Source organism: Peromyscus californicus, unplaced genomic scaffold (genome assembly GCF_007827085.1).
Source record: "Peromyscus californicus insignis strain IS unplaced genomic scaffold, ASM782708v3 Scaffold_4__1_contigs__length_199733344, whole genome shotgun sequence".
NCBI lineage: Eukaryota > Metazoa > Chordata > Mammalia > Rodentia > Cricetidae > Peromyscus > Peromyscus californicus.
The window spans coordinates 183284279-183309977 of NW_026294562.1; the positions used below are offsets into that span (position 1 = coordinate 183284279).

At 42.7% G+C, this 25699-nt stretch overlaps 1 protein-coding gene across 3 annotated transcripts; it reads left to right on the forward strand.

Moving 5' to 3' along the window:
* Positions 1-129: 129 nt before the first annotated feature.
* On the forward strand, positions 130-21453 carry LOC128095085 (NACHT, LRR and PYD domains-containing protein 9A-like). Of its 3 annotated transcripts, XM_052713785.1 has the most exons (10): positions 130-400; positions 3982-5533; positions 6107-6113; positions 7549-7739; positions 8253-8417; positions 10664-10831; positions 12871-13041; positions 15044-15214; positions 17358-17528; positions 21306-21453. In XM_052713785.1, exons 1-10 carry the CDS (start codon positions 130-132, stop codon positions 21451-21453), a joined length of 3015 nt encoding a protein of 1004 aa, XP_052569745.1. The 3 variants fall into 3 exon arrangements, with proteins under 3 accessions (XP_052569745.1, XP_052569744.1, XP_052569746.1); XM_052713784.1 differs by lacking the exon at positions 6107-6113 and having other exon boundaries at positions 3982-5566; positions 7575-7739; XM_052713786.1 differs by lacking the exons at positions 6107-6113; positions 7549-7739 and having other exon boundaries at positions 3982-5566.
* Positions 21454-25699: the final 4246 nt, after the last annotated feature.

Below are 25699 nucleotides of genomic sequence, written 5' to 3' on the forward strand. Positions count from 1 at the left end.
AAGGAATGCATGACATCAATAATTTGAGCCTCTTTAAGTTGAGACATGACTTCTCATGTCATTCTTGCCCAGGCGTCACTTATTTCTTGAAGATTTATTAACCTCTGAAGTCTGAGCTTACCATCCAAGATGGAAGGACCATCTGGTTTTGGGGTGACTCGTTGCCTGCAAAAACTGAGTGATGCAGAGTTCTTGAAGTTTAAAGAGCTGCTCAGTAAAGAAACAGAGGAATTTAAAATCAAGCCGATACCCTGGAATAAGAGTGAGATGGCTTCGAGAACAAAACTGGTAACACTGATGTTCACACATTGTCCAGGACAAGTATGGGACATAGTGTCGAGCCTGTTTCTCCAGGTCAATAGGGCAGACCTCTCGATCATGGCTCAGGAACTGAGGAGAGGTAAGTGAGCACGGAGACAGAGGGGAGGCATGGGGAAAGTTAGCCACATAGGAGCTACTTTTATTTTTTAGCATAGTCTTCGCTCATACAATACATACCGACCACTGTTTCCCATCCTTCCTTCCCTCCCAGTCCTCCACACCTCCCTCTCCCCCAGATCCACTGCTCCTCCATTTCCCTTCAAAAAAGAGCAGGCCTCCCAGGGATATCAACTGAACATGGCGTAACAAGGTACAATAAGACTAGGTACAAACCCTCCGATCAAGGCTGGGCTAGGCAGCCCAGTCGTAGGAAAATGGTCCCAAGAGGAGGCAAAAGAGTCAGACACCCCAACTTCACTCTTAGGAGTCCCACAGAAACAACAAGCTACAACTATAATGTGAAGGTCATGTCATTGTCGATTGTCTGCCTGTCCCAGTAGTTGAGAAAGGGTTACGTTGAAGAAACCATGGTTGTTATATTCATCATCCTTTAACTAGGGAGGGGGAGGGTGTCCTAATGCACATGACCAGGATCAATAAAAGAAAATACAGGATTGATTGAAACAAATGAGGCAGATCCTAACATTAATGTTTTCTTCAGCTAACCAAGGAAGTTGTCCTTTCATTTGCTGTTTTAAAATTAGCATACAGACCAACACATTTCATCATGACCTTCCTCCCCCTATCTCTCCCTCCTTCTCTCTCTCCCTCTGTCTCTCTTTTGTTTGTTCTGTCTTTGAAACTGTCTCACTTCAGAGTCACTCTATAGACTGTCAGACTAGTCTTGAACTCGTGATTTCCTGCCTCAGCTTCCTGAGTTCTGGGGTTCCAGGTGCACAGTGCCACACTCAGCGGAGACGGAGTTCTGTTATAGCACTCACTCATCTTTTGACCAGACATGTATTGCTAAGACTAGGCCTTCATCTCCTTTCCCAGAGACCTTACCTCTATAGCCTGTGAATTGCTTGAGACGGTAGAGGAAGACCTCAAATGTACAACCTTGGATTATCTCCAGGTGGAAGGCATGTCACAATCCTTCCAGAGGGAATATTTTACCAACAGATGACTCCACATTTCAGACGCATATAGACTATCTCCACATTCCAATCTGTCTGTCCTTTAGCAAAACTATGATTTAACAAATGCTGTAATTGTCAGAAGCATCCACCGAAAATGATTGTGAATCTGGAACCACGTGCTTTCATTTAGCTGGTCCTTAGTCACGTGACTTGTTGGTTAGTCAGCTGCAATGAGATGATTAATCTCACTACATCTGTTTCCTCATGGGGATAAAGACGCCAGTAATTTGGCAAGGACCAAGTAGGCACATGCCTATAAGATGTGGAGGATAATGGGGCATGGTTATTGCACTAGTTCCTTTTCTGTTGCTGTGATAAAACACCATGAACAAAAGTGACTCATGGAAGAGTTCATTTTGGCTTATCGGTCCAAAGTGATGAGAGGCAGCATGGAGAGAGGCCTGACAACACACAGGCCTGGTGATAGGAGCAGGAAGCTGAGATCACATCTCAACGGCAAGCACGAAGCACAGAGACAACTAGAAGTAGGGTGAGGCCATAAAATCTCAGTGCCCGCCCCAAGCAACATCCTTCTCCAGCGAGGCCACACCTCTTAAGGCTTCCCAGACATGACCATCAACTAGGGAACAAATCTTTAAACATTCCAGCCAATGGGGGACATTTCTTATCCAAACCACCACAGCAGTGCATTCTAGCTCCTCCTCCTGCTTCGGATGTAGGGGCACATGGGAGAGTTTGGGAGTTTAAGGCCAGCCTTGACTACGTGGCTAGTTTGAGGTCAGTGGGCATTCTGGCCCGCACAAGACCCTGTCTCTAAAAACAGAAAGGAAAAAAAGAAACTAGATTAAAGATGGACAAATTCTAGCTGATGTCACCTTAATTTTTGTCCTCTCTAGGCTGCTGCCCTAGGAGCACTTACAGGATGTGCCCATCCCTGAGCCACGTTAGCAGCCCAACACTCAACACTTCATCATGTGTGAATGTAGTAATTCTTTTTTTCAAATTACAATAAAAATTTAATGGCATTCAAAAGTCTGTATGGATACCAATTTTCCTTTATGAAAAGATGTTTTTGGCACCACATGCATGCAGTGCCTGTGGTGGCCAGAAGAGGGCAGGGAACCCTGGAGCTGAACTTAACAGCCAGTTGTCAGTGGATGTATAGGTGCTGGGAACTGCACCTAGGTCCTCTGGAAGAGCAGCAAGTGCTCTTAACTTAGTGAACATTTCTAATGTACCACTCACTGATACATGCATGTCCCAGTCTCAGAGAAGACAGTAGGCCCTTGCCCCCAGAAAGTCTGGTGCCAGAAATAAAAAAAAAATACCAACCTGTGGTACTGATCATGTGCCAGCTGCCTGCTAACTATCCCCATGAATGACCAGAGAAACACTTTCTATTAATCGCATTTGGCTTAGGACATTGATCCAGATACATTAATGTATCTAAAACAATGAGATACATATGATTTAACCCTGGACACCTTAACACCCTGATTTGTTATCCATAGACTTGAACTCATATAACTCCAAAGTTCATTTCACTCTGTCTTGTTGCCTGAATCAAATATTGCTTTGACTAAGCATAGAATTATAAACATGTATACCAAACTGAAAATTTTTATATAGAATGACTTGTAAGTGACTTACTGTGAGGTATAAAAGTTTTAGACTGAACAGCAACATTCTGAGCTCTAACTCATGAAATTATGTACAAATGAAGTACTTCTGGATTTTGTCCTGGGGAGGTATCATGCCCTTTGCAAATTTGGAAAGCAATACCCAGAATTCATGCTTTATAGCAGCTGTTACTCGGAGGTGAGTTTCCAGTTTGGTCATAATGCTTTTACAGTCAATATATCAAACATATTATAACCCTGGATATGGTGAAATAACCGAGTGTCTGGGGTTTGAGCCCCATATTGGGCACCAAGATGAGACTGGCTAGCTGGCGAGTTGTTTTTCTCTGTGAATTAAAGAATGTAAGGGAGGAAAGAGCTCCAGGGAAAGTGAAAGCAAGGTTTATTGGCATTGTAATTTTTTTTGGTAGAGAAGGGATCCAATATATGGAGACAGTTGACTCTAGAGGGATCCCACGTTTTTCTTTAAGTACCCCTGGCTTCTGGGGACCTCCCTTCTCTAGTGGCCCTGAAATATTCGTGTACCCCCTTTAGCATAGGGATTTGAGTTGGCCATGAGTCAGTCAACTCTTCCATGCATGTTCACAAGCATGGAAAGAGCTGCATACAGTAGAGGTCTCTAGAGGTGTGGGTGCAGAAAGAACTGGTTGGTTGGTTGGGTTAAGGTGGGACCTAACCATTCTTTATTTATAGTGTAACAGGAAGTAAAACCTATATCAGATGAAGGGAAAAGGTAACTTACTGCAGGGGAAGAGGTGGGTGGCTCTCCTCCTTTTCTTCTTTCCTTGGGACCCATGGCCTCACTGATCATCCAGAAGTGTAGATCATTTAACAGACGTGTATTTAAGAAAAAAAATGTGATTCATTCTCAGGAGGATCCTATTCCTAACTGCCTTGTGTTCTGATTTCATCAAACTCAGATAAAGAAAGTTCATACAAAGAGATTATGAAGACTATATTTCAATACATATGGAATGGGGAAACCTTCATTCATATGAAAGATGAAACCTACCAAGAAATTATAGAAATGCAGTACAAGGCATTGCAAGAAGTATTTCATTGTCCCTTAGAGCCAGTCACTACAGTTGTATTAGGTTCTAAAGGAAAAGGAAAAACCACTTTCTTAAGAAAAGCAATGTTGGACTGGGCGTCAGGAAACTTATGGCAGAACAGATTCCAGTATGTTTTCTTCATCTCTCTCATCTCACTTAACAATATCACAGAATTGAGCTTAGGTGAGCTTATGTTAGCTAAGTTGTCTGAGTCTTCAGAGACACTGGACAAAATCTTATCTGATCCAAAGAGAATCTTGTTTATCCTGGAGGGCCTTGAATACCTGAAATTTGACTTGGAACTCAGGACAAACTTGTGCAATGACTGGGGGAAGATGCTGCCGACACAAATTGTCTTCAGCAGTTTGCTACAGAAAGTAATGCTCCCAGAATCCTCTCTGCTTCTTGAATTGGGAAACCCAAGTGTACCAAAAATCTATCCCTTGCTGCGATATCCAAGGAACATAATTCTTAGAGGATTCAATGACCAATCTAAAAAGTACTATTGTATATATTTCTTCAAAAATACTCAGAAAGGCTTACAAGTCTTTAATTATTTACAAAGCATAGACCAATTGTCCACTATATGCAGAACTCCTTTTAGGTGCTGGATGATCTGTAGTACTTTAAAGTGGCAGCTTAAGAGGGGAGAGGGAATGAAATTATTAGTTGGTGAAACAGATTCGTCTATCTACACAAGCTTTATGGTGAGCGCATTCAGATCAGTGTATGCCGACTGTCCACCTAATCAGAACAGAGCACGATTAAAGACCCTGTGTACCTTGGCTGCAGAGGCAATGTGGAAACAGGTATTTGTGTTCACATCTGAGGATCTCAGGAGGAATGGGATATCGGAATCTGAGAAGGCAGTGTGGCTGGGGATGAATTTTCTCCAGCATCGAGGAGACGGCTGCATGTTTTACCATCCTTTGCTACAGTCATATTTCGCTGCCCTGTTCTATTTCCTCAGACAAGAGAAAGGCACACCTCACCCCGTCATTGGAAGCCTGCCCCAATTTCTAAAAGAAGTTTATGCTCATGGCCAAACCCAATGGCTCATGACAGGGACATTTGTGTTTGGAATTGCCACTGAAAAAGTCGCTGCCATGCTAAAACCACACTTTGGTTTTATACCATCCGAAGAGGTAAAACAGGAAATTTTCAAATGCTTTAGAAGTTTGAGTCAAGCAGAGTGCAGTGAGAAACTGAATCCCCAGAGTTTGTTCGAGAGCCTAGATAACAACGGGGAAAAAAGATTTGAAACACAAGTGATCAATCTATTTGAAGAAATGACTGTTGATATTGGGAATGTTGATGCATTAACGTCGGCTGCAAACCATCTGCTGAAATCTCAAAAATTAAAGAAACTTCATCTGCATATACAACACAAAGTTTTTTCAGAAATCTATGACCCAGAAAAGTTTAACTTAGAAGACTTTAAATACAATAAAAGGTAAGCACAATTCTGAAGCTTGTCCTCGGTTCTTCCAGTTTTGCCTTAGCGTCCATGCATAATTTTATACGTGTGTTTGTGTGCATGCTGTATCCATATGAATTTGTGAACAAGTCAGAGGAAGATGTGGGGCGGCTGTCTTTGTTGTCCTCTGCCTTCACCCTTTGAGAGAGTCTCTCACCACCCTTGGAGCTCACCATCTTGACTAGGCTAACCGGCCAGCAGAATACCAGGGTCTACCTGTCTCCCGCTTCTAATGTTGGGGCAACAGCCTCAAGCCACCATGCTCAGCTTTTTATGTCAGTGCTGTGGATCTGAACTCAGGTCCTCACACTTGCACAGCCTACACTCCTACCCACTGATCCCTCTCTCTAGCATGGCATTTCATAAGTTCTTACACATCTATGCTTGAGTGTTTAAATGGCATCGTCAGGAAGGCTATCTGTTGAGTCTTGGCACTGCCGTTTGGAGCTGTGTGGCCCTGGAAAGTTGTCTTGAGTTCCTCCATTTATACAAAGAGCAAACTTGTGACAAGGCCAGTTGTGAGGTGGAAATGTGAGCAGCTTTGTTGCAGTGTCTGGCTCTTTTCCTTCATCCATAGAGTGTTTAGTGTCCTGGCGACTACACTGGAGAGGATTCTGGGAACTCGTGTCTGGTTTGAGGCTGTGCTCATACTACATTGCTCTAGTTGACTTGCCTTGCATTGGCTTTAGGCTGCTAGCTCATACTTGATCTTTCAAATGTGTAGCATCTTTGATGATATTATTGGGTATAGTTTGCTATTCATTCAGGAGTCCCAAATATCTAGCTGAATTCACATAAAAATCACGTTTTCTCACTGCAAGAGGAGACCCTAGAGAACAGAGTAAGGTTGGGTGTCTTCAGCAGTGATATGTAGCTATTAACAATGAGTCTCCCCTGTTGTTTACCTTGAACTGTTTTGGGGGCCCAGTGGGATCAGGACACATCCCTGGTGCATGAGCCGGCTTTTTGGAGTCCAGTGCCTATGGTGGGGACACTTTGCGCAGCCTTGGTGCAGGGAGGAGGGGACTGGACCTGCCTCAACTGAATGTACCAGGCTCTGCTGACTCCTCAAAGCAGACCTTGCCTTGGAGGAGGTGGGAATGGGAGGGTGGGTTGAGGGGGAAGGCTGGGGGGCAGAAGGAAGGAGGAGAGGGGAATCTGTGGTTGGTATGTAAAATGAATAGAAAATCTCTTAATAATAATATAAAATGTGTCTCCCAAAGACTCCATCTATTTCACCTCATCTCAAGCCATGCTTCTTTATTATAATTTGTATTCAATGTATTCATTTGCAATTTCATACCTGTAGGTAATGCATTCTGGTTACTCTCACCTTCTACTCCCTTCTGTCCCCCTTCCACCCCATCACACTAACTTCTTCTTTATGAGCTCCTTTCTCACATTCACGTCTTTTTGTTGTGTCAGCTGTTGAGTTTAACTAGGGCTATCAGTGTGTACGGGTTTGGAACTGTGCATTAGACCCTGGTGGACTGACTTGCGGGTACAAAACTGGAGATGACTGTTCCTCCCTGAGAATCCACCAGTAGTCATTATGTTAGCAGGGAGGGGTAGAGCTGTGTGAGGCTCTCCCCAGCTTCTGATTGACTGGTAACAGGCGCGGTCTTGTGCAGGCAGTGGAGGTATCCGTAGCTCTTGTGGGATTAAGACCACAGTGACTATACCATGCTCAGAAGATGGCATTTTGTAACCCACAGGGCCCTCTCTCTCTCTCTCTCTCTCTTCTCTCTCTCTCTCTCTCTCTCTCTCTCTCTCTCTCTCTCTCTCTCTCGTCTCTGTCTCTTGTGTGCTCCTTTTTCTTTTTTTAAGATTTATTTTTATTTAAAGTGTAGAAGTGTTTTGTCTGCATGTATGTCTATGTACCATGTGTGCCCCGTTGAAGGGGTTGGGAGTGATCTGCCTATCTTAGGAATGTCTTGAATTGAATTTAGGCACCAGAGAATAATGATGTGTTATCTCATTGCAGAAACACAATAAAACAGTGGATTACATTTTGCGAATATTTCCACATCTTGGAGGTGTTGGATCTGGACTGCTGTAATTTCAATGAAACTGCCCTTAAAGTTCTCTGTGCCTCAATGTCTCCATCTTCTACTTACCCTCTGACTGCATTTAAGCTCCAAAGCTTGTCGTAAGTTGAATAGGCACCCATCCTTTAAGTAGATGGAAGAAACTCTGTCTCTTCCTTGAGGAGACTAATGCATAAATAAAAGCAGAACTATATCCAAAGCAGAAAAAGCAATAGCCAAGAGCCGCATATCTGAGGTTTTTCTATATAGGGGTTTGTAAATGTTTATACATCGTGTGTGTGTGTGTGTGTGTGTGTGTGTGTGTGTGTGTGTGTGTGTGTGTGTGTGTACACGTACATAGCCAATAGGAGTTGATTATGTTCTAGAGACTGTAATGAATGTTAACTAAAAATCTAGTTTTTAAGGTTATTTTGATTGTGTCTATGTATGTGTGCATCTGAATTGGGTCCTCTGGAGTCAGAGTTATAATAAATCATGAGCTGCCTGACATGGGTAACTAGAATGCCTGAACAACCATGGTTTGTGGGGTGAAGTGTGGAAGAGGATGTCTACAAGTTGCTTTGCCATGGACCCCCACATCCTGCTATAATTCGCCATTTGGCCTTATTACACAGGTGTCCCTTCATGACTGACTTTGGAGATGGTGCATTATTTCACATATTTCTTCAACTACCTAACCTGAAATCTGTGAACCTGTATGGCACTAATCTCTCCAATGACATGGTTGAGAGTTTGTGCTCTGTGCTGAAATGTTCAACATGCGGAGTGGAGGAACTACTGTAAGTCAGTGCATTGTCTACACTCAGTAGCTTCTTTAAAATTATTTTTAAAATCACTTTTAAGGCTTATCTTTGAAAGTTCACACTTGCATTAGCATGTGTTACACAAAATTAGTGTCATTATGATAGTTTCTTTATCTCTTTATTAAAAGTGTGTGTGTGTGTGTGCATCCCTGTATATAGGTACCTTCAAAAGCCAGAGAGGGCTGTGAGCTACCTGATGTGGGTTCCTGAATTTGAACTCCAGTCCCCTGTTGAAGCAGCAAGTGCTCTTACCTGCTGATCCGCTCTCCACCTCCCCCATGACGCCATTTCGCCCATGTTTATAATGGACTTTGATCACACTCACTTGTGTGCTGTTGGTTCCCACTCCCTTCTGAAAATTTTCCCCTTGCATTTTGATGACCTCCTTTGTTTTCTAATGGCTTGAATATCAACATAATAGGATATCTGGATTGTATTACACTCATTACTTAGTGTGGGGGGCAGGGCACCTGTGGAAATCAGAGGTCAACATGCAGAGGCACCTTGTGAAAACTACCAGCAGAGAAACAATCCGTAAGTAAAACTTCCACATGGCCTTTGACAGGAGGCTAAGAAGAAAATAGGGGCAGCCCTGAAACTGCAGGGCAATGTGGAAACGGCATGAGAATGAGTTGAAGTTGGCAGGGTACTGTTGCTCTTAAGCTACATGACTGATAGCTCAGAGTGAGTTTATCACCATTGGCGCTGTGGTATGGCGGCTCATGCTGAGAAACTTGCATTGCAGTCTTTTCCTCTGGCTGTGTACAGGAATTACAAACCTTTGTCATTTCGTGAGAGCTTGGTAATGGTGGCAGAATCACTTCTTCTGATATTTGGACTGTTGCCTTGATTCCTGACACAAAGCTTCCCACCTCTTGGCGTTCTCCAGGTGATAGGATCAACTTGTATTCTAATGAATGGTCTTTGGTGGGCAACTGCATAGTGACCAGTCCCCAGAAGAACCAAGCTGGAACCATGTTCTGTAACTGTCATTCTCGTCCCCCATCCTCAGTGAGAATGTTAGTTTGGAGTTAGCCTATCATGTTTACATGATAAAGACTCCATTAAAAAAAAATCCCAAAAAGTTTGGAATATTTTCATCCTGCTTTGCATTAACTGTCACCTTGACTTGAACTCTTGATTCAGTGATTTCTTTATCAGATTGGGCATGTCTGTGAGGGATTATCCTGATTGTTAATTAATATACGAGGGTACAGTCTGCTATGAAGAGGTTTCCTGGGTAGGTGGTTCTGGTCTTTATAGGAAGTCTAGCTAGCTAAGCAAGAACCAGCAAGCAGCTCCTTCATGATTCTTGCATCCAGGTTCCTGCTCTGACTTCCTCAATGATGGACTGTGAGCTGGAAGTGTAAGCCAAACCATTTCCTCTCTAAATTGCTTTGGTCAGGGTGTTTTATCACAGTGATGGGATGAAAGGAGAACCAGGGGTCTTCTAGTTTGGCAAATATATCCATATGGAGCACTTTATATCCATAAGGCAACGCTTGCGTACTTGGGATCCTTCCAGATCTTACTCCATGCACGTGATCTCTTTCTATTGTCTTCCATCATATCTTTTGAATATACTAAACTGACAAGGGAGATAACAAAACCCATAAGCTTTATGATCTCCTCTCTAAGTTAAACACAAGGAGCAGGTTTTAATAATGTCAGAAGCACAGTTCTAACACAATGAGTTTCTCATTGATAACTGAAATCTGAAAGGGAGGATCACTGTGATGGCCTCAAGAAGTGCGTGCTTGCGTGTGTGTGTGTGTGTGTGTGTGTGTGTGTGTGTGTGTGTGTGTGTGTGTTACAGTGATATTGGTAATCAGACATACTGGGTTACACACCATACTTTAGTGATGGGGTCTATATCCGCACAAAAGGGCAGGGCTTCTACCCACTACATTCCAGTAACACCCTATCTCTCTGTTGGTTGGTGTGACAACCCAGAACCTCGCCATGCATTTCTAAATGGATCCCAGAGAGTAAAAGTCACCCATAGCTGAAAACCACTGGCTTAGGCTTATTCCCAATCAGTAGAACTCTATATATCAGTGGTAGTCACAGAATTATACTTATTAATTAAATAAGCCTATGATGTAGGTGTGGACTGATATGTACAGTATTAGAATCTGGGTCATTTGTTTGAACAATAGGTAGTCTTACAGAGATCACCTGAAGATGTTATTCCTAACCTGTGACATGTATCTCACATGTAGGTTGGGGAAATGTGACATCTCAAGTGAGGCCTGTGGCATGATTGCTTCTTCCCTAATCTACCGCAAGGTGAAACGTCTCTCATTGGTTGAAAATCCCTTGAAGAACAAAGGAGTGATGTTACTGTGTGAAGTCCTGAAGCATCCAAGCTGTGTCCTGGAGACACTGATGTGAGTTGGTCTGGGAGAGCATGCCCTGGAGATATTGCAGAACCCTGCACATGGGTGCAGCCATCATAAAAGTAGTCAAATACCCACTAAGGAATGCATGAGGACAAGGAATGTGTCACTAGACTCAGTCACTTGTCCATGCCTCAGTTGCCAAATAAGTGGAGCAAATGCAAACAGATACACCATGAGACCAACTTTAAACAAGGCAATACTAGCTCTGAAATTCCTTATATATAATTTATAGCTTAATGAATATGATTATTATGGAGGTAATGATGCCCCTGGAAAGAGATTGGATACCAGGCAAGAGGAGAATATGAGTAAGAAAAACAAAAAATTCCTTTCCAAGGCTGGGCTTCCTCCATCTGACCTAAGTCACTGTAAACTATCGCCTGCCCTGAGGTTGAGGTTGGTTGCTCATGGCAGCAAATTGCCAGACTATTGTCCCAGGGAAGCCATACTAGATAACTTATTGTTCCATCAATCAAAGGCCTTAAGATGGGAAATGTACTCAAAAACAACTAGGTTCATAGAAGAGAAAGTATACAGGTGCAAATTATTTGTGTCCTCTGTGATCATGTATTGATGCAGTAGTATGTACACATGCAGCTTACCGACATGAACATGCATATAAAATGCAAGAGCATTGAATATTGACCATTATGGAGACATCTATTTATAAAAGAAAATTAGTGCAGATTAAGTATCTGTTACATGAACTGCTTATGACTAGACCAGAAATGTTCCATATTCCATTTAAATTTCTTTTGGAATATTTGCATATCATGAGTCTTGGTGATGGTCCCTAAGTCCAAACATGAAATTTATTTGCATGGTATATAAAATATGTGCACATGCCTTGGAGATAGTTTTATATAATACTTTCAGTACCATTGTGTTTTGATCTGGGCTGGATACATGAGAGCACTTGTGGAATTTTCTTACTGTGTACCATGTGAGTGCATAAGCAGCAGAAGCCAGAAGAGGTCAATAAACCCCTGGAACTATGGTTACAGGAGACTTGTGAATACCATGTTATGTGGATGGTTAGAACTGAACCCCGTGTCCTCTGCAAGATCAGCAAGTGATCTTAAATGCTGCATCATGTCTCCAGTCCTGATGTGAAACTTGTAAAACAAAGGGAGAAATATGCACTACAAAGAGTTGAAAGATATTTCAGGAGAGGTAGGAAAAAATAACATTAGAAGACAAAAATTATTCGGTTATTTAATTACTAGTTATTATAGAGTAGCTTGAATTAAATTACACATGGTGACTAGTAATTATAAAGAGCTGCATTAAGCATGAGTTATCTCAAATATCATCTAGTCTTTAAAACACTAGTCTTTAACCCACACAAATAACAGGGTGAAGAAAAATATCTAAAAGAAAACTGCAGAAGAAGAGACAGCAGGACCCCTAGGGCTCAATGGACAACCAGCCATGTCTAATAAATAAGTTCCAGAAAGTGAAAGACCCTGTCTCAAAGGGGGTGGGTGGTGTTCCAGAGTGTGACACCTGAGCTTGCCCTCTGACCTCTACATCCACGTACACCTGCACAGAGACATATACACACTTATTGACAACGAAAAGAAATTAAAACATAATGGAAGATATTCCATGAGGGCAGGATTCTGCAACATGGTGAATTTCTGATATAGGTGGAAGAATCAGTTGATTGATTTGCCAGTTGTTGTTGACAAATCAGTCAATTTTGGAAACATCTGTGGTGATCTACAACCTCAGGTTTTCAAAACTTTTGTTTGAAACTGTTTCCATCGTGTGTGTATACTCACACACATGGAGGACAGAAGACAACTTGTGGGGTTGATTATTTCCTTCCATCATGTGGAATTGAACTAGGGTCCTCAGGCTTGGTAGCAAGGGACTTTACTTGTGTGTGGATCCATCTCAACAGCCCATTTCAAAATGTTTTCATGCAAAGTGGAAATTCAGTATAGGGAGAACATGACAGTCTTTGCAGAGGCATGTGATGCTGTGACAATGGGTGAGCTGCTGATGTGTGACCCTCTTTGCAGGTTGTCACGTTGCTGTCTCAGCTTCATTGCCTGTGGCCATCTCTCCGAAGTCCTGTTGTGCAACAAAAAACTCTCTCTTCTTGACCTGGGGTCAAATGTCCTGAAAGATACTGGATTGCACATTCTGTGTGAAACTTTGAAGGACCCAATGTGCACCCTTCAGGAGTTATGGTAGGGCTGTGTTCTCTTCCATTGCAGGGAATGTGGTTTGGGATGTTGGTGTTCAGAAGGAAGTGGGAGGGTAGAATTGTGTGAATGTCAGTGTCTCCACAGAGTCTGTGGTGAAGCCTACCACTCATGATGACTATCTTAAGTCATGGAGCCCTTGGTGACTGGGTGATGAATGTGAGTCCCTATGAGTGGAATTAATGCCATGATAGAAGCCCCAGAAACTGCTTCATCCATTCCATTACATGGGGACACAGACTCCAACAGGGCTGCAGAGATGATGAGGTGGTTGAGAGCACTGTCTGCTCTTCCAGAGAACCACGGTTCAATTTCCAGCACCCACATGGCAGCTCACAACTATCTGTGACTCCAGTTCCAGGGGATGTGACACCCTCACACAGACATGAATGCAGACAAAACACCAGTACACATAAAATAAAATTTTTTTGAAGCATTAAGTATAGTCCTCATCCGACAGAATTGAGGTGATGGGCATGTATGCATAAAGGCACAAAGTGCAAATGTCACAGTCTCTAAGTCTTTGTACTGTTGGCATGTTTGTTGTGGCTGTCCTGTGATTTGAAGAGGGCTGTGGCACGATGTCTACATCTGTGAGGTGTCAAGAGTACCCTCTGACCTAGTGTGGCAAACCAAAATATATCTACATGCAATGTGCATCCCCTGGAAGGTAAATTCATCCCTGCCTGAGAACCATTAACACACACATATTAGACCTGCATAATGTAGAAATACCTCCATCAGTCATGGATCTATGCATATGTGTTTATGTATTGATTTACATATTTACCTGCCTATCATATATCCACCCACCTATTATCCATCAACTTTGAACTTAACATCTCCCCCTTTTCTCCCATTTAAAATTTTTTTGTCTTTACTTACATGTCATCCTTCTCTTTTCATCATCTGCATATCGCCTGTCCATTATCAATCTATATGTCATCTACTAATTATGGTATGTTCATTTTACATCTAACGTATCTGCCTAATGTCTATATTTAACATCTACACATTCGTCATCTCCGTTCTCCATTGCTCACCTATCTTACACCCGTTACCTTCCTTCTCTCCCCTCTTTCTTAACCTCTTTCTTAACCATTATTAAAAGTGCCATGGGGACCACGAGCTTGAGGCTTAGGGAGGGTTTGAGGACATGTTTGTTATATTAAATACTGGCAGACGTTCACCATTTGATGACATTTGCACAGAAATCTGAAATCAGCGGTAAGGTGGCCCCAATGATTTTCAGAGTATCTCTATTTTAACCAGGGGGAATGAGAGTAGGAACATCACATGAAGAGATCATGGCAGAAGAATTGCAGTGAGCCAGCCAAGAGCAGGGTACCAGAGATGGAGAGGCATCATCATTTCGGGTTCAAATAGATGGAAATATGCCAAGCTGTTAAGATGGGGTCTCATTGATGAGGGATGTAGCCCAGTCGGTAGAACACTTACTTAGCATACACAGAGCCCTGAGTTTGATTCTCCAGCACAGCTTTTTTAAAAACATGTGTGATAACTACATACCTATGATCTCAGCACTGGGAGGTAGAGATAGGAGGGTCAGAAGTTCAAGGTCATCCTCAGCTATGTAATGAGTCTGAAGCCAGACTGGGTACATGAGACCCTGTCTCAAAAAGAAAAGGTCAGTGAATGGCTGTTGAGAGGGAGAATGGGTCTCCTCCAGGGACAAGCTCTACTGGGCTATCCTATCCCCTGAACACATGTACACACAAGCAAGGCTAAATGAACTTAGGTTAAATATACATGTACATGTATTCACGCATGAATACACATATACATATATGTATACATGTAACAATAATAAAGAGATTATTAATTTGGGGGGAAGAGGAGGAACTGGAGGTAGGGATGGAGGGTGTGGATGCAGTGCTCATATGAAGTTCTAAAAATTAAAATTAATAAACCAAAACAAAAAGATTGGGCCTCGTAAGTCAGTATGTTTGCATGTGTGTTTTCCCAGGTTATCTGGTTGCTCTCTCACTTCAGACTGCTGTGGGGATATCTCTGCTGTCCTTACTAGCAATAAAAATCTAAAGGCCCTGAAACTGGGCAAGAATAACATAGAAGATGCGGGCATCAAGCGATTATGTGAAGCTCTGAGGAATCCTGATTGTAAATTGCAGTGTCTTGGGTGAGTCTCTACTAACTGTCATGGTGGAAAGGGCCCCCAGCTCAATGAGGGAAAGCTAAAGGGTCAATAGATGTGGTGGTTTTTGAAAAAATGGCCCCCAAAGGGAGTGGCACTAGTAGGAGGTGTGGCCTTGTTGGAGGAAGTGTCACTGTAGAGGCGGGCTTTGAGGTCTCATATATGCTCAAGCCACACACAGTGAGTCAGACCACTTCCTGTTGCCTGTGAGTCAGGATGTTAGAACCTTCAGCTCCTTCTCCAGCCCTGGGTCTGCCTGCATGTCACCATGTCCCGCCATGATAGTAGTCTGAATCTCTGAACTGAAAGAGAGCCATCACAATGAAATGTTTTCCTTTATAAGAGTTGTTGTGGTCATGGTGTCTCTTCACAGCAATAGAAAACAACACTAAGACAATAAGATTAAGAAGAATTCCACCTAATGTAGTCTCAAGTTTTGAGAAAAATGTCAATAGACAGGCCTTGTACAGACAACAACAGTTGCTGTGAGTTTGAGTGTAACTGCCCTGTCATGTTTTCCCCCACCACAGTATCTGGTTCTAGTCTTCCTGGGTCTTCTTCTGGGCCCTCAGGTTCCCTGAGCCTTGGGGTAAGGGCTGGTATATATGTTCCATGTAAGGCTGAGTACTCTCAGAATGTTGAACAGCTGTGAGTCTCTGTATTAATCAGTCCATTGCAAAAAGAAGCTTCTCTGTTGGGGTTTGAGAGCTGAACTAACATATAGGAATAATGCTGAGCATTTAGTTCAATGGTTCTCAACCTGTGGGTCACAACCCCTTAGGGGGTGACCATGACACTTTCACAGGAGTCACCCAAGACCATCAGAAAACACAAATATTTTCATTATGATTCATAACAGTAGCAAAATTAGTTATGAAGTAGCAATGAAAATAATTTGGCAGAGGCAGGGTTACCACAACATGAGGAACTGTATTAAAGGGTCACAGCATTAGGAAGGTTGAGAACCACTGATTTAGAAGGTAGTTTTATGTTATGTCCCCCTAACAAGGTAATAGTATTGGGTTTTCCCTTAGGGCCTATGGCATGCCCAGCCACAGGTTCTTCACCAATTTACATGGCATGAATCATCCGGGTCACAATTCCAGGTTGGATGGCAGAGGCACTCAAGAAGCCCCTACCCTGGGCTGCTGATGGGAGGAGAGTCAGTTTTCTTCAGAGATGTAGCCCTGGTTGCCTGTGCCCCAGTGGGTATTCCCAAACCCAAGCACCTAAGGCAATCCCGATTGAGCTTGGTGCAGGGGATTCCCACCTTCCTAATGCTACAGCCCTTCCATACAGTTCCTCATGTTGAGGTGACCCCCAAACATAACATTATTTCCATTGCTACTTCACCACTGTAATTTTGCTGCTGTTACAAATTACAATGTAAATATCTTATGTGCAGGGTATCTAATATGTGACCACTGTGAAAAGGTCGCTCGACCCCAAAGGGGTTACAACCCACAGGTAGCTGAAGTTTTCTCCAGTCCTGCCTGGCCCACAGTCAGGACAAATCTCTCTCACCCGCCAGTCCCACAGCTGCTCAGACCCAACCAAGTAAACACATAGAGACTTACATTGCTTACAAACTGTATGGCTGTGGCAGGCTTCTTGATATCTAGTTCTTCTATCTATTAACCCATTTCCATTAGTCTATAAGTTGCCACGTGGCTCGTGGCTTACCGGTATCTTACATTTCACTTTTCATGGCGGCGGCTGGCAGCGTCTCTCTTGCTCAGACTTCCTGTTCCCAGAATTCTCTTCTCTGCTTGTCCCATCTATACTTCCTGCCTGGCTACTGGACAATCAGCATTTTATTTATACAGAGCAATATCCACAGCAAACCACTGCCTTAATGGGTTTAAAAGGGGTATCAAGTGGGAGCTGTGCAGAATAGGGAGGTCTAGGAGGAGTTGGAAGTGTGTGTAGTAGACAGATATAATCAGGACACATTGTCTACATGTATGAAATTCTCAAATAATAAAAAAATACTGTTCTGTGAAACCTGGATTTGCTTAGTGCTTTTGCTTACTGTGGACATTTGGGGCTGGTTAGGAGTTTGCTCAGAAGCCTGGAACTGGCTGGCACCAAATACCACATTCTTTTTCTGGTATTTTCCCTGTCACAGGTTAGACATGAATGATTTCAAAACTGACTGCTGTGCAGACCTTGCCTCAGCTCTCACCACATGCAAAACACTGACTAGCCTGAACCTCGACTGGATAACCTTCGACCACGATGGGCTGGAGCTGCTGTGTGAGGCTTTGAGTCACAAAAGTTGTAATTTGAAGGTGCTGGGGTGAGTACTCCCTGTCTCGGGGTCAGGAATAACTTCAGAGCAAGCTCTTCAGCGTTGGTTTGCTCAAGCTCAGCCCCGTTGAGACTGGGCTAGGACGTTCTGTTGTACAGGACCACTTTTGTACTCTAGGACATTGAGAACCATCCTTGATTTCTAGCCATTCATGAGTACTTCCCTCTGGTGGTGATTACTCCAAACATCATCAGACATCTTTTAAAAACTTGGCTTATTTTTAAATTATCATTCAACTCTAAAGAATAATGAAATCACAATATTTGTAGAAAATAGTGGTCTTAGAAGTATACCAAATAAGTATACCTTATCTTAGAAAGGAAAAACTCCACATGTTCTCTCTCATATATGGATCCTAGTCTATAATGTGTACACACACACACACACACACACACACACACACACACACACACACACACACAAATGTTATATGTGGGTATTGTATAACATTTAGAAAAAACAAGAAATGGTAATAAAAAAGACAAAATATGAGTTCACATATATAGTGTACTTTGTGTAAGTCATTTAAATGGTCTCTCAGGGTATAACACATTTTAAATGCCAAATTAATCTTTAAAACATTTTTATGAGTGTTTTCTCTGCATGTAAGTCTATGCACCACATGGCTTTCCAGTGCCTACAAAGGCCAGAAGAGGGCATCAGATGCCTTGGGACAGAGTTACAGATAGTTGTGAGCCACCATGTTAGTGTTGGGAGTTGAACCCTAGTCACACATAGAAGAGCATTCAGTGCTCTTTTTTTTTTTTTTTTTTTTTTTTTTGGTTTTTCGAGACAGGGTTTCTCTGTGTAGCTTTGCGCCTTTCCTGGAACTCACTTGGTAGTCCAGGCTGGCCTCGAACTCACAGAGATCCACCTGGCTCTGCCTCCCGAGTGCTGGGATTAAAGGCGTGCGCCACCACCGCCCGGCGCATTCAGTGCTCTTAACCACTGAGCCATCTCTCCAGGCCATAAGTTAATTTTAACAAATTTTTATTTGACATTTTCATACATGTATACAATGTGTATTGATCATATTCCATCCCCCACTAACATCCTCCAACCCTCCCAGGACCTTCCAATCCCAACTAATAACCCCTGACTCCAAGTCCTGTTGACCATGTGCTTATGGACATGGGGTCATCTGCTGGGGCATGGGCAACCTACCAACAGCCAGATATTAAGAGTCATTCTCACTCAGCTGTCATCAGCTGCCAATAGTTTCTCAGCTAGGGGAGGAATTTTGGAATTTTGAATGCAGGTCTTGTACTGGCAACCTCAGCATCAACTGTGAGTGGATACATAAAACGGTCATGTCATGTCTACAAGATAGCACTTCATAGTGCTTCTTCCCACCCTCAGCTTTTAAGGTCTATCTGCCCCTTCTTTCATGATCATCCATGAGCCTTGGATGGGGAGATTGATAAATGACCCATCTATGGCTCAGCGTTCATAGTCACTTGCTCTCAGGATTTTCAACCAGTTGTGAATCTGAATTAACCACCACCCACAGCCCCCCCCACACAAAAAAAGGGGGAAAAAGGCTTCCTTGACCAAGGCTGTGAGAAGTACAAATCTATGGGAATAAATGTAAACATTTAGATGGCAATTTCACAACATGCCCATTTAAGGGAACCACAGTAGCTTTCCCTCTAGGGTCTGTGGTCCCCTCAACCATGGGATTTTGACAATGTTTACAGCAGCAGACATTAAATCTCCCCTGTGGAACAGGCATCATCATCCAATTAAAAAGTGATTGGCTAGTGCTATAACTACCAGGCCTGTGTTATACCACTGGGCACAACTTGGTTGGGCATTTTCATGTGTTCTAGAGACACAGTCACCCAGCTGAGGTGATTACAAACACTGCCTCACACATACACTACCCATAAATGTTCAGTCCCAGTCTAGAGTCAGAAAGGGTTCTGAAATTGCTGTATGGAATTATAAATCCAGGTTATGTTTCTTAATATTTCATGTACATTTGAGAACTTACTCCATATGTGCAGGTTGGTTACATAAGTGCCTGTGAAGATGTTTTGAGGAACATTCGGTGAGAAAAATGGCTCATGCCTCTGCCCTGTTGACTTAGGTCCTTTACTGGGGTTATAAAGAGTAATGTGCAGGCAAGGATGAGATGTTGAGAAGGGCTGGGGTGTGGACACAGAGGGGTAAATCATGGTGAGAAGGCTGTGGTTGGGGCAGTATTGACTGAAGGGGAGGTTGGAGAGGCAGGGGCTGAAATGGGCAGCAGATCTAAAGAGCCTGGCAGATCTCTGAATTCACTCTTTGTAGTCAAAGGTGACATGACTTGTGGTTATGGACATCTGGCAAGAAAAAAGCAGGCAGAGAAGGTGGAGAAAATTGAGGCAGCCTACTGTCAGGGAGACCTGTGCTCCGATCTTAATTTGTGAAATTCAAGGGGAACTTAATGCCCAAAAATCTAGGGGAAATTTCTCAAGAAAAAAAATTAACCATGTTGAGTGTTGACTGCTTAAGACATTATTTTTTAAAGGGAGGCATGGTCCCTTACTTCCAAGGTCTAAGGAACATTGAGGAAGAAGGGGTAGAAACATCGTAGGAGTTTGGCAGGACTGCTGCACACCAGCCTCTTCTAGACGTGAGAAGGCAGGTACACTCAGGAACTGACAGGAGCAGCGGCTGTCTGCACAAGACCTGCACAAGCTCAAGCCAGTCAACACTCCAGCACAGACAGAGGAGGGGCTCAGGACCCCACCCCTAGCTGAGGAGCTAGGGACATTTGTGGCCTCAAGGGGAAAGAGGGTCAGTTTTCTTCAGGGATGTGGGCCCTGTAGGTTGCATATTCTCCAGAGCAGGCACCTATATCCACACACTTGTGGGCATCACGACTTAGACTCAGTGAGCTATTGGAGAAGAAAAGGACTTGAAGTTTGGAAAGGGATGTGGAGAGGTCACACAGGAGAATAGGGAAAGGACATGATCAAAATAATTGTATATATATGAAATTATCAAAGAATAAACATAGATTTTTAAATATAAGTGTAAAGATAATGAGTGTTTGGTCTTTTTTATTTTTTTAGGTAGCTTAGTGATAATGTCATGGGTGAAACAGGCAGTGGGAACAGATGAGCATCAGCTACGTTCATGGGTGAGCTAAGATGTAGGATAAGCTTTAAGTGTCTCATAGAAAGTGAGTAGGGACACATGAAGGGAGAGGCTTAAGATGGACGATTATGAGATTGGTGACAATGACATTATACTAGCATTCACAAGTTTGAGAAATGTCAAGACTGTATTAAGTTATAATGCATGAATAAGGAATAATAATCATCGTGGTTAGGCATTTAAACAATGAATGGCTGAAAACAGTCATTTTTACTTCGGTGTTTTTTAACTTTAATCTTAACATCTTGGTAGATTCTTTATATAGACATCTATATTACATATCTATATATATGAGAGGGTCCCTACTCTCTGGGAGAGAATCATGCCTTCTCTTCACACTCGGTACATTCATTCATTCCTAGGGAAGGGTGACAGGACGTCATGGAGGTAAAGAGAGGCAAGTGATTGTCAACAAAACTTGGGATGCTGACATGGCTCAGTGGGTGAAGGCACTTGCTGTCCAGCCTGACAACCCGGGACCCACATAATAGAAGAGGGAGGATGGACTCCCATGAATTGACCTCTGACCTTCCCATGTGCACTGTAGCATGTGCCCGTACAAACCCATACAAATTAGTAAATGTAATAAAAAAAAAAACAGCACTTTCTTTTTCACTCCAGACTGGACAAATCTGCATTGACTGAGGAGTCACAGATGCTACTGCAAGCTGTGGGAATGAAAAAACACCTGGATATCTTACATTGTCCCTGGGTCAAAGAGGAAAGCGAGAGGAGGGGTGTCCGTCTGGTATGGAACAGCACGAACTGATCTTGAAACAACGGCTTTTCCTTCGTCCTATTTCTCCTGTGTACCCTGTCCCAAGCTGCACACCTGGTACAGGTAGCTGACTCCAGGGTTGCTCTTTCACGGTGTCCTGCCCCCATCCGTCTTTATACTTCCCCTCACCACTTCGCAATATTTAGATAACAAATACATTCAATAAACTCTAAGCATGTTTGAAAACATGAATGAGTCCTTAATGGCTGTCTTAGAGTGTTGGGGTTTGAACATGAAGAGACCCCGATTCTCTTACAGTTCTGGTTGGGAGTCATGCTTGTAACATGTCTACACTGGTGTCGTTCTCAGTGCAGGGAACATCCACCTGAACGTGATCCTGAAAGACACCAATGTCACAATGCAGAAAGTGGGAAGCATGAAGATCCTATCTAGAATCCCCAAAGTTAAAATCAGGAATCCATGCTTTTGGAAAAGTGATCTCAAAAATTCTTTTTCAAAGTTCCAGGGATCAGGCCTAAGGTTCACCTTTTATTCCTTCAAAGAGGGGCTGGAAAGATAACACAGCAGTTAAAAGTGCTCTCTGTTCCTCAGAGGGCCAGAGTTCAAACCCCAGCACATACACTGTGTGGCTCAAAACTGCCTGTAACTCCAGCTCTAGGGTATCTGATGTGCTTTCCAGGCTTCCACAGATACCTACATGCAAGCACACACAGATCCACATATGTACACACAAATAATAAACCTCTAAAACTTAAGATTTTACACGTTAACTGTTAGTCACTATTACGTTGACTGTAATTACAATAAAGAAGTCAGTCCTATTTAAACAATATTTTAAATTTTAATCTAAACCAGTAGTTCTCAACTTGTGGGTCACAACTTCAAATGGGATTGTATATCATATATCCTACTTATCAGATATTTACATTATGATTCATAACAGTAACAAAATTACAGCTATAAAGTAGCAATGAAATAATTTTTTGGTTGGTGGGAGCACCACAACATGAACTGTGTTAAAGAGTTAAGGCATTAGGAAAGTTGAGAACCACTGAATAGTTTATTTTTTCCTTGTAAGAAAATATTTATTAAATGGATATGTGTGTAGCAGGTGTGTGTGCGTGTGCGTGTACCATGTGTGCACAGAAGCCCTTGGAGGTCAAGAGGCCATCAGATCCCCTGGAACTGTAGTTACCTGTGATTATGAGCTGCCATGTGGGTTCTTGGAATGGACCTGGGTCCTCTGCAAGAGCAGTGAGCACTCTTCATCTCTGAGCCATCTCTTAAGTCCGTAAATTATTTTTTTCAAAAACAAGAAAAAAATATTCTTACTAATTCAGTTGAGCTTTCCTAATAGAAATAATTGACTTTTCCCACCCTAATAATTCAGCTTCAATTTGACTCTGGTACGCTTAATGCAGTGTAGATTTTTTTTTCCTTAACCTAGTGGGATCCCTAGTCTTTAATTTTAAATTATTTGTGTGTGCGCACATGAGTGAAGTTGCCTGTGGGGCCACCAGAGGGCACTAGATCCCCTGGATCTGGATTTAAAGGCAGCTGTGAGGGTCTGGTGTGGATGTGGGCAAGCTCCCTTCTTCTGCAAGAGCCATGGTGCTCTCAACTCCTGAGCTGCCGCTATAGCTGGACCTGTTTTGAGTTCTGACTAGAAAAGTGTTGACCCTTTGTTCCTTATAACTAGAGATTTAAAGCTCAGCCAAGCATACACTTCTCTCTGCTGACCCCCTTCAATACCAATAAATTCACCACTGTAGTTGTTTGAAAGCGACAATAAATTGATGTTTTGTTATGAATACCTTGCTTGCAATTCAGTTTTGGAAACCAGGTACAGATATGTCTGCTCTAGACTCAAGTTTTTTAAAAATTATTTTGCTCTGAGTTTTGTGATACGAACCACCTGGCAGCTCAAAGGGATAGTATTCCAGTCTTCATTCCATTCCTGTGAGAAAGCCCTGACCAAGAGCAACATGGGGGGGGAGGGTTCATTTGGCTTACAGGTCCATCATCATGGGAAACTGAGGCAGGGACTGAAATAGAGACTGTGGGGGAGTGATGCTTACTGGCCTATTCCCTGTGGCTTGCTCAGATTGCTTTTTTTCATACAACCCAGAGCCACTTCCCCAAGGATGGCACCACCTTGAGTGGGCGGGACCCTCCTGCAGGCCAATCTGATGGAGGCATTTTCTCCATCAGATTTCCTGGTCCCAGATGACTAACTTGCATCCAGATGACAAAAAAAAGCACAGAGACATTTGTTTTTAAGTTTAGTAGGTAACACTCGGAGTCCTTAAAAAGTTTACAGTCTTATAACCAGACAGCCGGGCATTGGTGGTGCACACCTTTAATCCCAGCACTCAGGAGGCAGAAGCAGGCAGATCTCCGAGTTCGAGGCCAGCCTGGTCTACAGAGTGAGTTCTAGTACAGCCAGGACTACACTAAGAAAGCCTGTCTGGGATGGGGGTGTGCGGAGTGGGGGGGGATCAATCAACAGCGTGATGACCAGGGGAAGAGACCAGGATCCAGCCTTGACATCTTCTGATAGACTCTGTCAAAGCCTTCACTTTGAGCCACAGTGAAGAGATCCTTCCAGTCACCACAGGTGCCTGTCAATCAAACACAGAAGGAAAGCACCAGGAAAATGAGCCCAAATCCCACTTGCACAGCCAAGCCTGTCACACTCCCACCTCAACTATCCAGTTAGTATTATCCTTCAAGACCAAAATGAGTCATCCTACAATTTTCTGCTTCATACCATTTGCCAACTGTCAAAACTACATTAGCACAAAAGGGACAGGGCTTGCGATGATTTGAGGTTGGTGGCTGTGAGCGTCCGAAATGTCAGGTGAAAAATCCTAGTCTTGAAACTCTGAAGGAAAAACTGAGGGAGTTCTCAAACCCGCACCTCAGTCCTGCCCCCCATGTGGAAAAAAATAACAACCATGTGATAGAGAAACAGGTTACAAAATGGACACTGAAAGTTTGTGTCCTTCAACTATTTTTACAACAAAGTTTGTATTATAGTCAAGGGAATATGGTTAAGTTACACAATGCTGTGATCAGAAAAATCTCCACTAGGGAAATGGATGTGTTCTACATCACTTTTCTCCATGTGGGATTGTTTTGTAATCCATTTCCACTGAAATACATAAATAGTCCAGTGCCACAAACATCTCCCAATACTACTACTTTTTTAGTCATATATGAACCATCAAGTCCCACCACCCCAGATCCCTGAACATCAGCAACATATTCTCTGCCTCTACAATTATTTTCTATTTTATGAATGTTACATAAATATATTGTATGTGGATTTGTTGTTGACTTTTGTCTCAGCATAAGGCCACTGGAATCCATCCAAGTTGTTGCATGTGTGAGTAGACTCTATTACTGACGAATGGTGTTGTATCTGTCATGTAGACACATGGATGTTTGCATGGGTTTTCTGTTGTAAACCCTCTGAATTGGAAAGTCCTGTTCCTGTGACTACACCTCTAGTTTCTTACAGACTTGGACCATGTCACTGAGACTGACTGGTCTAAGTGTATAGACAGGACTTGTCCATTGCACAGGCAGAGCCAGGAGGGCACAGGCACCTCTCACTCCTTCTCTGCTTAACCGTGGTTCTAAGGATTCTCAGTAATGGATCTGTGGGCAGCGACTCTTCTGAAAGAATATGATGGAATATGACACTAACTTCCAAGCACGTGTTTCCATGCCTCATGCTTCATGCAAACATCAAAAACCTACCCATTTCTACAACACAACCTTGACACTCTATCTTGTCTCACCCTTTCTCAGCAATGGTATATTGGAGACGGTGCCATCTTTGGGATTTCTTAGCATTATACTGTTGGACATCCTTTTCTCTTTCATGACTGAAAAGGACAAGTTTCGGACAGCAGAATCAAGCTGTTCTGGAGTCAGATGTTTGCCCAGAAATTGACGCACTTTTTGCGTGCTGCCTCTGAGGTCCTGTGGGTGGAAAAGGAATTATCAGGAGAGAGTGGATACAAGCACTGATGGTGACATAGCCCTTGAGTTCTCATGAAGCTGAATACTTCCTTATTATGTGACCTAAACTTTTGTTTCCAACATCCTACATCATATATATTTATATATAATCTATTATATATGAATATTCACATATAATATATATTAATATACACAAATGTATAATAATATAGTATGCATGGTAATATACAAATACATATCCTATATAATATGCAAATATATATCTTATATAATATATGTATATATT

Excerpts from the sequence above, each read along its gene's own strand:
- LOC128095085 (XM_052713784.1), top strand. The coding sequence starts at position 130 with ATGGAAGGACCATCTGGTTTTGGGGTGACTCGTTGCCTGCAAAAACTG. Across the intron at positions 5,567-7,574 it reads GACTTTAAATACAATAAAAG|AAACACAATAAAACAGTGGA; the intron begins GTAAGCACAATT and ends ATCTCATTGCAG. Across the intron at positions 8,418-10,663 it reads TGCGGAGTGGAGGAACTACT|GTTGGGGAAATGTGACATCT; the intron begins GTAAGTCAGTGC and ends TCTCACATGTAG.